Source organism: Callithrix jacchus, chromosome X, assembly GCF_049354715.1.
Source record: "Callithrix jacchus isolate 240 chromosome X, calJac240_pri, whole genome shotgun sequence".
Taxonomy (NCBI): domain Eukaryota; kingdom Metazoa; phylum Chordata; class Mammalia; order Primates; family Cebidae; genus Callithrix; species Callithrix jacchus.
Window position 1 is genome coordinate 50255473 of NC_133524.1, and position 15145 is coordinate 50270617.

Below are 15145 nucleotides of genomic sequence, written 5' to 3' on the forward strand. Positions count from 1 at the left end.
CCATTGGAATCACATGGGTGCAGGCTACCTAGGGCTAGATGTGTGCTTAAAAGAAGCCTTGAGCTCCTCCATTCCCTGCCTCTTCCATACCACTAGGCTTGCTTCTTCCTTCTGTAGGGCTGGAATCTCCTGGAAGCCTGTGGTTGATCCTAATGACCCCATTCCTCAGTTCTCTGATTGCTGATATGGCTATAGGATTACAGGATGCAAGGCATTTCCTGCTGCAATGGTAGCAGGGGTTGCTGAGCTGACTCCCTTGGTCATCATGAATGGCCTGGCAGCATGGCTATGCCTGAGCAGGTGGGCATGGTCAAAATGGATGAGAGGAGTCTACCTGTTTAGCTCTTAGACCTAGGGGCTCTGGTGCTAAGTGGCTTTGCTCTCTGCCTTTTCTTTACCCAGGTGAAGACTTACAGGCCACTAGTGAGACATCAGGGGCCTAGAAAAAGTAGGCATCAGACATCTCATTGTTGAAATTACGTATATTCTGAATGGGAAGAGGCATAGAAGCAAAAAGTAAGTGTAAGCAAATTGAATGTGATTAGAAAAGGAAGTGTAAGCCAATTTTTGTGCCTCAGTTTCCTCATCTGTATAGTGAGAATAATATTAGTACCTACCCAATCAGGGTGTTATAATATAAAACACTGCCTGGCATATCATAAGCAATTAATAAATGTTAATTACTATTATTATTTGATTATAATTATTGTATGTAAACAATAAATCCCATGTCATTTCCTTGCTTAAAACCTCTCAAATGATTCTCATTACAATTAAGACAATATTCAAATTCTATATAATTGTCTACAAAGCTCCAGGTAATCTGGCCCCTGCCTGCACCTCTATCCTCATCCTTGACTTATGCCACTCTCCTCCCTCTTGGTCACTAAGCTCAAGTCCTTCTGGCCTTATTTTCATTTCTTGAAATCATCAAGCCCCCCCACCTTTTTTTTTTTTTTTTTTTTTTTGGTCTCAGGCCCTTTTCCCTTTCTGTATTCCTTTATAATCAGAAAAAAACTTTTACAAAAATAAGACACTAAAATTCAGGATCCATAAACAAAAGTTTCAGAAACGTGTTTACATATCAATCTTAAACATCATGTGGTAAAAATAAAGTAAAATACAACAGCCAGGGATAAATGGGGAAAAACATGTATGTACACTAGACTCTGACACACAACGGGCTAGTAGGTAAGAGCCCAAACTCTTGGGTGTCTCTCAATCTCTCTTTGCCTCAGTTTCTTTACATGTAAAATGAGGCTGATAACAGCACCTACTTCTTAAATTGTGGTGAGGGTTAAGTAATTTAATAGAACAGTTCTTGGCGTAATTCAAGTACCGTACAAGTGTTACTTATGATGATGATTAATAAGAAACCACAAGAAAAATAGGCAAAGGATGTCACTAGGCAGCTTGCAAAAAAGATAATACAAAATGATCAATAAACATGAAAATATGGTTGATTTCATGCATTATGGAAAACATTCATTTGCTCATTTCACAAATATTTATGCATTAAGTGACAATGAGGCATTGGGAATAGAATGGTAAACATTTTACTCTCGTGGAGTTTATGTTAATTATGTGTGTGTGTATAATATTTAATACATCATGTGGTGATGATTTAACATATCATGTGGTCATGGTGTCTAAGAAAAGAGCTTTCCAAAAAAAAAGAAAGAAAGAAAGAAAGAAAAGAAAAAAACAATAAGGGCATAGGCCTGGAAGCAGAAGGCAGCTTAGCTTATTCAAGGAACATCAATAAATGGAGTCTGTTTGAGGCAATGCTAAGTTGATAAAAAGTGAGGTCTAAGAGTGTGTAAGTCCAGATTTAGTAGGGCCTTAAAGGCCTGGAAAAGAACTTGAAACTCCACCAGGAGTGAAATAGGAAGCCTGCTATCACCTAGGAATATTGTATTCAGCTACATACAACCAGGATCCAAATAACAAAGACTTAAAAAGGATGACATTTTGAGCATTACACTGATCTTAAGACACCATTGCCTGTGAGACACTCCAGTATATGTGTGCCACCAAGAAAGAAAAAAAACGTTGTCAAATATAATAATAAATTGTCATTTAAAGATTTCAGGGATGTTGAAACATGCAGAGATGTACCTCTTAGAGTTGACAAAATATGATATATATTTTTCTCATGTAAAAATAGGTCCAGAGGTGATCAGCTTTTTGGTCTTTCCATCATGATTGGTTGCAAAATGGCTATCAGCTATAGCCTTTAAGTCCTCATTTCCAGAAAGAAGAAAGAGAAACCAGGAAGGGGGAAAATCCCTTTTAGCCTTCTATGGTAATTTAAGGATCACTTTCTAAAGTCTACCCCAAAAAACTCATTGGAAACTTTTACTGGCATTGCATTGGGTGTGTAGATAAGTTAGGAGAGAACTTCTATATATTACAGTACAATTATTTCATTAAAAAGAAATACAGTTGGCCCTCCCTATTCATGGCTTCCGAGTCGTGGGATTCAACTACAGATCAAAAATATTCAGGAAGACAATGGATGGTTGCATCTGTACCAAACAGGGACAGATGTTTTTTCTTGACACTGTTCCCTAAACCAGGGGTCTCCAAGCCTGGGGCCACCTGTTAGGAATGGGGCCGCACAGCAGGAGGCCAGACTTATGGCCTGAGCTCCTCCTCTTGTCAGATTAACAGTGGCAGTAGGTTCTCATAGGAGCGCGAATCCTATTGTGAACTGCGCATGGGAGGGATCTAAGTTGCGCGCACCTTATGAGAATCTAATGCTTGGTGATCGGAGATGGAACCGTTTCATCCAGAAGCCATCACCCCCGTCTCCAGAGCCCCTCTCTCCCCTCCCCATCCCCCATAAAAATATTGTCTTCCCACAAAGCTGGTCCCTGGTGATGCCAAAACTGTTGGGGATTGCTGCCCTAAACAATAGAGTATGACAACTATTTATATAACATCTATATTTTATCAGGTATTATAGAAAAAGTAACCTAGAGATGATTCATAGTATCCTAGAGATGATTCAAAATATATGAGGGGCTGTATGTAGGTTATATGCAAGTACTACTCAACATTTTACATCAGGGACCTGAATATCTATGGATTTTGGTATCCATGGGGCGTCCTGGAACCAATCTCCCACGGATACTGAGGGACAATTGCATGTATAAAACTTTTTTCATTTGCATAGACAATTTCTTAAAGGATAAACGTGAAACTGCTAACAAGTAGTTATCTTAGGGAAATAAAAATGGGTGTGATTGGCGGGGGGGAGAAGAGCTTTAACTTTCTATGTTATGCCTTCTATACCTTTTTATTAAAAAACACAAATATTGTTTATATTACTTTTATAATAATAAATATGAACCAGCAACTTTTAAAGTGGAATGTGCATCACCCTGGAGTATAGGAGTTTTAAGGGGATCAATTTCTACTCCTCAAATTTCTTGTGCTGTCTTTTAAAATCGATCTGCCAGAGAAAACACTAGGAATCAAGGTGGTACTCTTTCTAAATCCCCTTTCACAATGGTCCCTTTTGCACTTTACAAAAGAAAAAGCATATCTTTTACCTATCCTGAATCTTACCTGGGAGCACTGCCCTGCCATGTAAAATCCTCGGGGCACTAGACAGGCAATTCCAAACACTGCTGATGATAGTAAACAAACAACTTGCTCTAACAAATGAATGGGAATCAAATCATTTTGCAACTCAGATAGTCTTCAATTGTTTGCTTCCAATAGAATTGAAGGAAAACCCAATGAAGTTATCAGCTGATAAATAATGAGAAATAATGTTGAAGATAAATCATTGTATAATTTCCCCCATATATATCTCCAAAGGAATTCAAAGACTTGCATGCATTACTAAAACAAAATGTCCATTCCTATTCACTTATTCGTATAAATGAGGTTTCTGTGTGCTAACATTTAACCAGACAAAAAATAGGAAGAGAATTGATGCTGAAGCCTATCTCATTCTAGCAAAAAGCAATGTTTATCCATGGATACACCCATTAATTTTTTTTGAAAAAAGCCCTATCTGTCTCCAATGAACTTTTGTTTTATGTTTAATAATTGCCTATCAAAATTGGTAATATATTCACAATGTTTTGATCCATTTTATTCTAATACTAATTGTCACGATAAACAAGAGCAAAATTTTAAACAACACTTAAAGCCTTATAATCAGAGGAACATTTAAAGAGCATTTAATATAAAAATATATGCACATTTTTGCTGCAGAGAAATAGGATAATCAAAAACATTTCAAGCACAAAAATAGACAATTATTGAGACAAAATTCTGTTGAAAAAATAGAATTGAATTAAGAACTGAGAAAAGGAAAAATGTACAACTTCCAACTATCAAAAAAGAGCTCACTTATAAATTTTTAAAACATGATGGTGGCTCTCAAATCACTAAGGTATTTAGGTTTCACCAGATTCATGTGAACGTAGTTAGTGACATAACAGTTTTATTTTTGAATATTAACATTTGTCACAAATTACATTATTTATAGCCAATTGACATTTATGATGCAAAATGTCAGATAACCCAAAAATGTGTGGAGCACACGTTTTTCTAAATATTTTTAGCAAGTATTTTATATAAACATACAAAAAATATGAGAAATTGTCATTTATTGTTTGCCACCTTGTGGTCAGAGTTGGATTTATCACCTAGGTGTACCTACTGCGAAGAGGAGCTGTCTCTCCTAAGGATAGCCTCTACCGTCTGCATTCTGTCAGATCTTTGTGAGGCAGAAATGGTAACATTTGCCCGGGGTTGGGTCCAGATCCACATAAGCACAAAGCATCTAAAGATTTTGGTGACACCCTCCACACGTAATTCAAAACAAAAGCATCATGTAATCAGGAAATGAATGTAAGGAAGTACAACAAAGTTCTGATTTTTCACACAAGGACTACTTAAAAAAAAATCAAATGTCAAACTGTTTCTGGTATTTTTTTGTTTTTGATTTTTTGTTTCTGGTGCCTCTTCTCTGCTAGTGACATGAACTTTCCTTAGTGTGTCTTCTGCAGAAGCCATCTCTGATTTCAGTAGCCTGGGGTAAGTTGGAGTGCTGCGTCCCCAGCTCTTAGTACATCTGGCCCTTGATCAGTGCAGAATAAACATTTGTTGAGTGAATGGTGACAGAGCCCTCCATTTTCAGAACACGCTGGCCTGGGCAGAGTCCAGGTGGACCTATGGGCTTCTGCAGGAAGTTCATCACTAAGTCAACAAGTTACCATGGCTAATATTCAATGGTAGACAGCCCCAGGTACACAGAGGTTATTAGATCTTTTTGTTATCAATCTGGGAGGTGGGATGAGAGTATCCTCCACCCCCTCTTCTATGACCTTGGTTGTTTTTAGCAGCAGCAGCAGCAGCAGCAGCAGCAGCAGCAGCAGCAGCAGCAGGATTTCTTCAGTGAGTGTGCTAGTTGCAGTTCCTCTGGTTGCAGGCCACAAAGGGCAGGCATTTATTGAAAGGATGCTAGGGTGCTTCAAGGAATTGAAGCAAGAGCTGACTCAGGAAGGGCAGGGCCCAGGGCGACCCTCAGCTGTATTGGAGCCAGGTATTGTCCTTTCAAGGGCTCTTGATTCCTGAGGACCAACTCCTGCTGCGAATCCTAGGAGGCCTCCCTGTTCCCTTCCTGAAAGAAGGGGCTAGGTGGAGGTTTGATGTCCAGTGGCGAGCAAGGAGAATGTTGCTATAGGGTGTAGTCAGGCAGCACAGCCACACAAGCCAGACAGCGGGCACTAGGCCATGGCCAGCCACCACCAGGACTCGGGGACTGGGCTCTTCCTAGAACACACTCTCTCTCCCTATCTATGTCCTGAAGCCTGCCATGGGCTGCACTCTCTGGGACCAGCAGCTACAGCCCGGCACCCCCAAGCCATGCCCAAGATCTAAGCCACTTGCTCTGGGCACACTCCTCGTGGGCTTTGGGGTGCTGCTGCCCAGTGCCAGCAGTCCCTTGGCACAGGGGTTCCCAGAGGCCCCTCAGCCCCATGCCCGACCCCCCTCCCTGCTGGCAGCTCCACAGGCTTCCTTCCACTTCTACCTGCTGCCCACCCAGTGATGCTGCCAGGGCCTAAGGGTCGTGGGGTTGTGTCCTGTAGTTTAGGCCCCCTCTCAGCTGTAGGGGAGGTGCCAGCTGTAGGGATGGCCTTGTCGTGTGTCGTCCCTCCTGCTTGCCTTGGAGAGAAAGGCTGGATTGTGCCCCCGGGCTGATTAGCATCCGCTGGACCAGGAGGCCGGCTGTCAAGCCATCAACCCACCCGTGGCCCTGGGAGCCCAGGAGGAAGCAAGGATCAGGCCCAGACTGCAGAGCGCTGATAAGATGGGCCAGGGACGTGCCTCTCCACGCCCAGCGGCCTTGGGAGCCCAGACCCTCCCCAGAACTGCAGCTGGAGCTTCATCCTTTTCGGGAAGGGCAAGACCTGGGGTGGGAGGGGAGACTGAGATGGGGCTGGAGGCAGGCTCGGCTGCCGAAATGATGGCCTGTCACGGTTTCTGCTTGCGCTCCTCAGGACCCCCCTCAGAGCGGACATTTCACGGCCTCAGAAACACTTCTGGACTTGGCACTCGCTCGGCGCCTGGCCCCGCAGCGGCTGGGGGAAGCCTGCATAGACCCGGGAAAGACGAGGAGAGGGGAGGAGACGATGAAGGGGGTCAGAGCAGCGATTGGAGCCGAGAGCTGGAAGCTCCTTAAAGAGACTGCGCGGTCCCCGCCCCCCTTCCCGCCAGTCTCAATGAATTAGAGCTGTGTTTCCCAAACTTGCCTGATCATAAGCAGCCTCTGGGGCCCTAGTTAGAGATACAGGTTCCGGAGTACCTCCCTTCGAGATTCTGATTCAGTAGGCCTGCGGGTGGAGCCGAGGAATCTGTAATTTTAACACGCTCCCCACGTGATTCTCGTGAACAAGCAAGTTTGCGAAATATTGAATTAAAGGAAACGGGGCCTGGCTACAGAAGCGGCCTCCACTAGGGGGCTTCGGCGGGAGGATTCCCGGGGGCGTCGCCTGCTTCCGCCGCCGCCTCCTTCAGTGAAAGTCCCTTTTGGGTCCAGCTGCCACAGCCACCGCGCTCCCTCAGGCCGGGCGGGGGACACCCCAGGTCTGCGTGGCCCCCGTGCCGCCACGCCCAGTGGCCGCCCGAGCCCTGCGAGCAGGGGGAGGAGCCGCCGCCAGAGGAGGCGGAGGAGGTAGAGGAGGCGGAGACGGCGGAGACGGCGGAGAAGGCGGAGAGGAAGGTGGAGGCGGAGGCGAAGGTGGAGGGGAAGGCGGAGGCGGCGGGGAAGGTGGAGGCGGCGGGGAAGGTGGACGCCACCGAGAAGGTGGACACGGCGGGGAAGGTGGAGACGGCGGAGGGTCCGGGTCCCCGGGCTGAGCTCAAGCTGGAGCCCGAACCCGAGCCGATCCGGGAGGCGGAGCAGGAGCCGAAGCAGGAGCTGGAGGATGAGAACCCAGCGCGGAGCGGCGGTGGCGGCAGCAGCGACGAGGTTCCTCCCCCCACCCTTCCCTCCGACCCACCGCGGCCCCCTGATCCCTCTCCGCGTCGCAGTCGTGCCCCACGCCGCCGACCCCGGCCCCGGCCCCAGACCCGGCTCCGTACCCCGCCGCAGCCTAGGCCCCGGCCCCCTCCCCGGCCCCGGCCCCGGCGCGGCCCTGGGGGCGGATGCCTGGATGTGGATTTTGCCGTGGGGCCACCAGGCTGTTCCCACGTGAACAGCTTTAAGGTGGGAGAGAACTGGAGGCAGGAACTGCGGGTTATCTACCAGTGCTTCGTGTGGTGTGGAACCCCAGAGACCAGGAAAAGCAAGGCAAAGTCGTGCATCTGCCATGTGTGTGGCACCCATTTGAACAGACTCCACTCTTGCCTTTCCTGTGTCTTCTTTGGCTGCTTCACGGAGAAACACATTCACGAGCACGCTGAGACGAAACAACACAACTTAGCCGTAGACCTGTATTACGGAGGTATATACTGCTTTATGTGTAAGGACTATGTATATGACAAAGACATTGAGCAAATTGCCAAAGAAGAGCAAGGAGAAGCTTTGAAATTACAAGCCTCCACCTCAACAGAGGTTTCTCACCAGCAATGTTCAGTGCCAGGCCTCGGTGAGAAATTCCCAACCTGGGAAACAACCAGACCAGAATTAGAACTGCTAGGGCACAACCCGAGGAGAAGAAGAATCACCTCCAGCTTTACGATCGGTTTAAGAGGACTCATCAATCTTGGCAACACGTGCTTTATGAACTGCATTGTCCAGGCCCTCACCCACACTCCGATACTGAGAGATTTCTTCCTCTCTGACAGGCACCGATGTGAGATGCCGAGTCCTGAGTTGTGTCTGGTCTGTGAGATGTCGTCACTGTTTCGCGAGTTGTATTCTGGAAACCCGTCTCCTCATGTGCCCTATAAGTTACTGCACCTGGTATGGATACATGCCCGCCATTTAGCAGGGTACAGGCAACAGGATGCCCATGAGTTCCTCATTGCGGCATTAGATGTCCTGCACAGGCACTGCAAAGGCGATGATGTCGGGAAGGCGGCCAACAATCCCAACCACTGTAACTGCATCATAGACCAAATCTTCACAGGTGGCCTGCAGTCTGATGTCACCTGTCAAGCCTGCCATGGCGTCTCCACCACGATAGACCCATGCTGGGACATTAGTTTGGACTTGCCTGGCTCTTGCACCTCCTTCTGGCCCATGAGCCCGGGGAGGGAGAGCAGTGTGAATGGGGAAAGCCACATACCAGGAATCACCACCCTCACGGACTGCTTGCGGAGGTTTACAAGGCCAGAGCACTTAGGAAGCAGTGCCAAAATTAAATGTGGTAGTTGCCAAAGCTACCAGGAATCTACCAAACAGCTCACGATGAATAAATTACCTGTCGTTGCCTGTTTTCATTTCAAACGGTTTGAACATTCAGCCAAACAGAGGCGCAAGATCACTACATACATTTCCTTTCCTCTGGAGCTGGATATGACACCGTTTATGGCCTCAAGTAAAGAGAGCAGAATGAATGGACAATTGCAGCTGCCAACCAATAGTGGAAACAATGAAAATAAGTATTCCTTGTTTGCTGTGGTTAATCACCAAGGAACCTTGGAGAGTGGCCACTATACCAGCTTCATCCGGCACCACAAGGACCAGTGGTTCAAGTGTGATGATGCCGTCATCACTAAAGCCAGTATTAAGGACGTACTGGACAGTGAAGGGTATTTACTGTTCTATCACAAACAGGTGCTGGAACATGAGTCAGAAAAAGTGAAAGAAATGAACACGCAAGCCTACTGAGGTGACACACAGACCTACCTGCAATGAAAGATGACGACACCAACACTACAACTGGCATCGAGATCTAAAGGACCTACATGACCATGGCCCATGGGCCTGACAGAGTAAGAATTGAACAGTACCCAGTGTCCAAAAGGTCCTGATTTGAAGAGAAATAGAAGGGGAGGGAGAAGAGGCTCTAGTCTAAGCAGTTGATGAAAGGGAAATTAAATGGCAGAAATGCTCTGGGTGAGGAAGGCAGGAGCAGGAAAGTGCTGACACTGGTACATATCCTATATTCCTCCAAAAGGTTGTGTGGGAAAGTGTGGGGGGGAGGGGGGTGGTGTGGGGGGGGTGTGCCCTTGTAACTGTAAAACATCTTTCTCCATGGGTGTTTCAGCTTCAATTGACCAATCACATAACAGTTATATGTTTGGGGGGAAAAGAAAAGTTTCTAAAAAATGTAGCCCATTACATATATGGGTATGAAAGCAGAAAAGTGGAGGAGGCAGGGATATCATTGACAAACACCTTTGCCAGTTTCTTTGTACTCGTGATTTTTTGTGCTATTAAATGCAGTATTAAAACAAGAAAAGCCCACCTGGGCTAGTGAAAAGGAGAGGAAATAAGGGGGCTTGTATAAGGGGAGCAGTTGCTCCAAAAGTAGAGAAGACAACAAATGCTGTAAGATAAGCAACCAACGCAGACAGGCCTCGGCTAAGAGTATAGTGTGTGTGTTTTTTTTAAAAAAAAAAAAGCTGTATGATATACTTGAGCAAATCAGTGAACCTCTTTGCGATTGTTTTATCATCTGTAAAATGCAGATAATTCCTACCTTAAAGGATTATTGTTAAAGATTAAATGATATAAAAATGTGTCAAAGTATAAAGTAAAAGGCTTGGAACTTTGTAGGGATTCAGTAAACGTTTGTTGGATCCAAACCTGAAACTTTTTTGGACCAGGCCCAGAATGCATCAGAGGTGGGCGTTCGTCCCACCTGAGACCCCTGGACAGAAGGGACACACATCATGTCACATGCAGTCACACACTCTTCACAACTCCCTCCCCAATGCTGTCTATTTAGAGCACCAAGCCAGTGAACTCCACTTTTGTCCCTTGAGTACAGGGCATCACAGTGGGTGCCACCTGGGATTGGGGGTGGGAAGACCCACAACTGTCCCATAAGGTCATTATTCTGTCCTTTTGGAGGACAGTAATATTGCTTTCATGATTCAGATGCCAGTGATGGGACTCTCATGGCCAGTAGGCTGCCAGGCTTGTATACAAGGAAATTTGGTGGTCTTTGTCTTCTAAAAACATTATGGGTTCAGTTGCTATGTTTACTCACAGGCACAGATCAGTAGAAAGACTGTTTTCCAAAGTTCACTGGCCCATCAGCCCAGGGATATTGATAGAGTGGGTTGTTGGCCCCTTCCCTGATCCTGACAGGGCAGAGCAGCCGGCAGAGAGCTAAGCTGAAACAGATAGGATGAACCCAGGATGGAGTAAGCACTATGAGTCCTTCTCTCATCAGCATCAGGTACAAAAGCAATTATTACATAGAAAATCCTGGGAGTGGGAATTGAATGTGTATCAGATCCATGGGGCTTGGATCCACTGGCTCTGGTAAAAGTCTAGGCTCCCCATGGCTTCCCAAGTCTACTTCATGGTAAACTCATTTGGAAATATATGTTTATGTGGCTATGGGTGCATCACAACTATCTCATAGGCTTTTTTAGGACAGGAGTCGTGTCTCCTCTTGTACATTGGGCTGCATTCTCAGTCCCCTAGCTTACTACTTACCATCACATAGTAAGTAGGTATTCAAAACATTTACTGAATGAATGAATGAATGGATGGATGGATGGATGGATGGATGGATGAGTTAATGAACCAATACACTTTCCTTTCATAACCAAGATTTCATTAACACCCAGGGCTCATAATTTTCAGGAGAAAATGTAAAAAGTTATTATTTTTGGTGTCTTAATAGGATGGGGAAGATCAAGAGATGGGTGGCTTTAAATGGCACTTGGCAACTTCATGCAGGGTGTCTGACTACCTTTTGGGATGGGTCTGGTAGCCCTACCTGGTAGGACACAGCCATGTCCTCATTCTTCATCTCTGCCAGGGGAAGAGTTCAGGCAGGCCTGTGTCACCAGATCCTGACTGCTTGCACAGAAACTGACCTTTAACATTTTAAACATTTTTATTTGGAAATCATTTCAAACTTATAGAAAAGTTATAAAAAAAATAGTATAAAGAGCATCTGTATGGTCTTTACCAGATTTGCCTGTTGAGAATTTTACCTTATTTTTCTTATCATTTGCACATGTGCAATCTTTTATAAGTGGGGGTGTGTATATTTTTGAACCATATGAAGATAATGACATATATTATGGCCTTTCATGCCTAAATATGTCAGTGTGCATTTCCTAAGAATAGGCATATCCCCACATCACTACAGTAGAGCTTCAGAAAATTTAACATTGATACAATACTTTAATCTACCATTTGTATTCCAATTTTGTCTGTTGACCCAGTAATGTCCCATATAGCATTTTCCCACTCTATTGCAGGATCTGGTCTAGGGTGAGATACTGCATTTAGTTGTTATCTCTCTTTAGCCTCCTTTAATCTGGAACATTTCCACAACCTTTCTTCATCTTGTATGGCATTCACATTTTTAACAGCGCATTCCTCATTTTGGGTTTGTCCGATACAGAAAATGGTTTTAAATACCCTGCACTCAATAGTAGTTCTAAGAGGAACTCACTGAGAGCTATGAACATGCGAGATTGCTGAAGCTGACCTCCTGGTCTCCGCTGACGGAAGGCACAGACCGCCAGAGGGAGCAGCTGTGCCCGGCACTTCCTAATTGAACCTCACACCTCCTCTATCTGGAAAACAGCATTGTCCCTTAGCAACAGGGCAGCCATTCAAAGCCAGCCCTATGCCTCTACCAATCATTAATCCCCAAATTGAGACATAGGATGTAACAGTAGCCAGGGCCTGCCTTCAGATCATACCATCGTGGGACCCAAGGCATCATGTATTTAGCAGGTATGTGTTAACCTTGAGCTGAAACTGAGATCCACATATGTTTGAGAATGTCTGGCACATGATCAGGCACCTCCACAATTAGGGCCTTTAGGGATATCAGGACGTAGTACCCTTGGCACTTTCACCAATATTTCCACAGTGGGCACAAATACAGCAGTGGCTGAGGTGGGGAGAGAAGGGGTAACTAGTTCTGAAACAGCTTCATGGTCAATGTACACAAAGATAGGAGCCCAGAATAAGTAAGGAAGAACATGGAAGATGGTGAAAACAGATTGGTTTGTGACCTACTGGGGACTTGCAAACACAAACGGGTTATTTTTCATATGGGCTGGAGTTCCTAGATGAGCAGATGGGCAAGAACTGGTAAAATTTAAGCTAATTTTTTTTTTTTTTGAGACAGACTCTCGCTCTGTCACCCAGGCAGGAGTGCAGTGCAATGGCGTGATCTTGGCTCACGGCAACCTCCGCCTTCTGGGTTCAAGCAATTCTCCTGCCTCAGCCTCCTGAGTAGCTGGGATTACAGGCACCTGCCACCATGCCCAGCTAATTTTTTGTATTTTTAGTAGAGATGGGGTTTCACCATGTTGGCCAGGCTAGTCTCGAACTCCTGACTTCAGGTGATCCACCTGCCTTGCCATCCCAAAGCGCTGGGATTACAGGTGTGAGCCACCATGCCCAGCTAAGCTAATTCTTTAGCAGAGACTTCATTTACATCCACAAACTGGTAGGACTGGGAGACTTGGCTTGTATGTGGATATGTGATCTGGACTCAGAAGGGCACAGGTGAAATATGGGTACTCACAACTAGGGGCTTTAACCACCCATACAGTTTAGAACCATGTACCAAACAATGTGTTACTGCCCTGTCACCCATTACACATTCCTTCCCACAATTTCTTGGCATAATTTGATTAGAAATCCAGAGCCCTGCCATTTACCATTTCTTGTAGTAACCAGATGCTGAAACTGACTCTGGCCTACAGGTCACATTGGTAACTGTTTCACTTCTTCACTATCCACAGGGAACTCTGATCAGAGACTCCATCAACCAAAAGGCCCTTTTCCAGTCAAGAAACAGAATGGTCCTCATGCAACTCTTATTTTCAAAATGTAGTAGACCTGGTACCAGAAAGCTGTGTTTCCTCCAAATGTATGTTTCACACCCAGAAATGAAGGCCCAGATCCTCTGAAAGTATGTAGCCCAGAACGCACCAGTGTCATTACCCACTTGCTCTGCAGGTGACCCAGTGCCATTTTTTTTCTTTCTTTTTTTTTTTGTCTTAAGTCCATTTTCTGTTGCTGTAACGGATCCAGTGCCATTTTTAAACTCTTGTATTAAAGTAAATCAAATATACAGGAAAAGTGCCCATATCATATGTAACTTGAAGAATTTCTGCAAAGTAAACATATTCCTGTAAACAGTATCCAAATCAAGAAACAAAACATTCCCCAGAACTCAAAGACACCTATCCTAACTTCTTTCACTGGAGATTAGTGTTTTCTGTCTTTAGACCTTCTCTACATGCAATTGTTCAGCATGTACTCTTTTATGTCTGGCTTCGTTTGCTTGATAATCATTTTATGAGCTTCAGACCTCAAGTCTTTTAAAAATTTATTTATTTATTTATTTTTAAAATAATACCCTCTCAGGAGAGAGGGGGCTGACCTCTGTGAAATGAGATCAGCCTGAAGTCTTTTTGTCAAGAAAAATTAGGAGGAACTTCATTATTTCTGCCTAATGAATTAAGGGTAGGAACCCTACTTGTCCCCGTGATTTGTTTATTTGTTTACTTATTTTATTTCGAGATGGGGTCTCACTCTGTCACCCAGGCTGGAGTGCAATGGTGCAATCATGACTCACTCCAGCCTCGACCTCCTGGGCTCAAGCGATCCTCCCACCTCAGCCTCCTGATATTGAATCAATTCAGAAGGACTTGGGCCATTACAAAGTTGTGTCTTTGCCTCGAGGATTTCTATAATCTCACTCAGGTACAAGAAAGTGTCTTAAGAGTGTCTGTAACTCATGTAAAAGAGAATGGTGAATGGAAAATAACCTTACAGAGAAGTTTGGGTTAATTTAAGCACCCAAGAAATGTTAATCTTGGACAATACTTCAGCCTTTTTCCAGTAGCTCCTGAATACAATATTCTGGTAAGTTCTCAAACTTTAATACGCATCAGAGGTCCTCATGTACCAGGAGGGCTCATAAACCACAGATTGCTGGGTCCCAGATCTAGAGTTTCTGGTTCAGTAGATCTGGGATGGGGGCTTGAGAATTTACATTTCTAACACATCCCCAGGTGATGCCCATACTCCTTGTTCTGGGACCACCCTTGGAGAACCACTGGTCTATTTGTTTTCACACTTCCCTGAAATCCAAGAAGTCTATGAAGCTAGCCCAGGGAGCACCTTGGAGAGCACTTCATGGAGCAAGGAGTAGAGTAAATTGGTGAGATCGGAACTCTCAACCTCACCTCAACCAGAGAAGCTCTCCTCTTATTTGTCTGATATTTGGGAGTTCCAGGTAATACTTGCAGAAAGGGTCCTGCTACTAAAATATTTTAAAGTTGAAACTAACTGTGGTAAAAAATTTTAGACCCCAGGGGAATGATATACTTAAATGACATGGTGTTGTGTCTGGAAAGTAATCCAGCTAGCTACAGAGGCCTGGCCTCATGAGCACTCACAGTCTAGATGGTCCTGACGGGGGACTTAATTTCTTTGAAACTTAAAGAAGTGGATATTTATGAGGATGAAAATGATAAGGAAGAATGCTTAATTATAAAAAGGTGCCAAATTGTG

At 44.8% G+C, this 15145-nt stretch overlaps 2 protein-coding genes across 2 annotated transcripts; one reads left to right on the forward strand and one right to left on the reverse strand.

Moving 5' to 3' along the window:
- Nucleotides 1-4086: 4086 nt before the first annotated feature.
- On the reverse strand, nucleotides 4087-7935 carry LOC144581159 (uncharacterized). The gene is made up of 2 exons (XM_078363726.1): nucleotides 6777-7935; nucleotides 4087-6616 (listed from the first exon to the last, which is right to left on the reverse strand). The coding sequence occupies exon 1, from the start codon at nucleotides 7850-7852 to the stop codon at nucleotides 6941-6943; it is 912 nt and encodes a 303-aa protein (XP_078219852.1). The 5' UTR covers nucleotides 7853-7935; the 3' UTR covers nucleotides 4087-6616; nucleotides 6777-6940.
- On the forward strand, nucleotides 7210-10169 carry USP27X (ubiquitin specific peptidase 27 X-linked). Its single transcript, XM_035288388.3, has one exon. It carries the CDS (start codon nucleotides 7985-7987, stop codon nucleotides 9299-9301), a length of 1317 nt encoding a protein of 438 aa, XP_035144279.2. The 5' UTR covers nucleotides 7210-7984; the 3' UTR covers nucleotides 9302-10169.
- Nucleotides 10170-15145: the final 4976 nt, after the last annotated feature.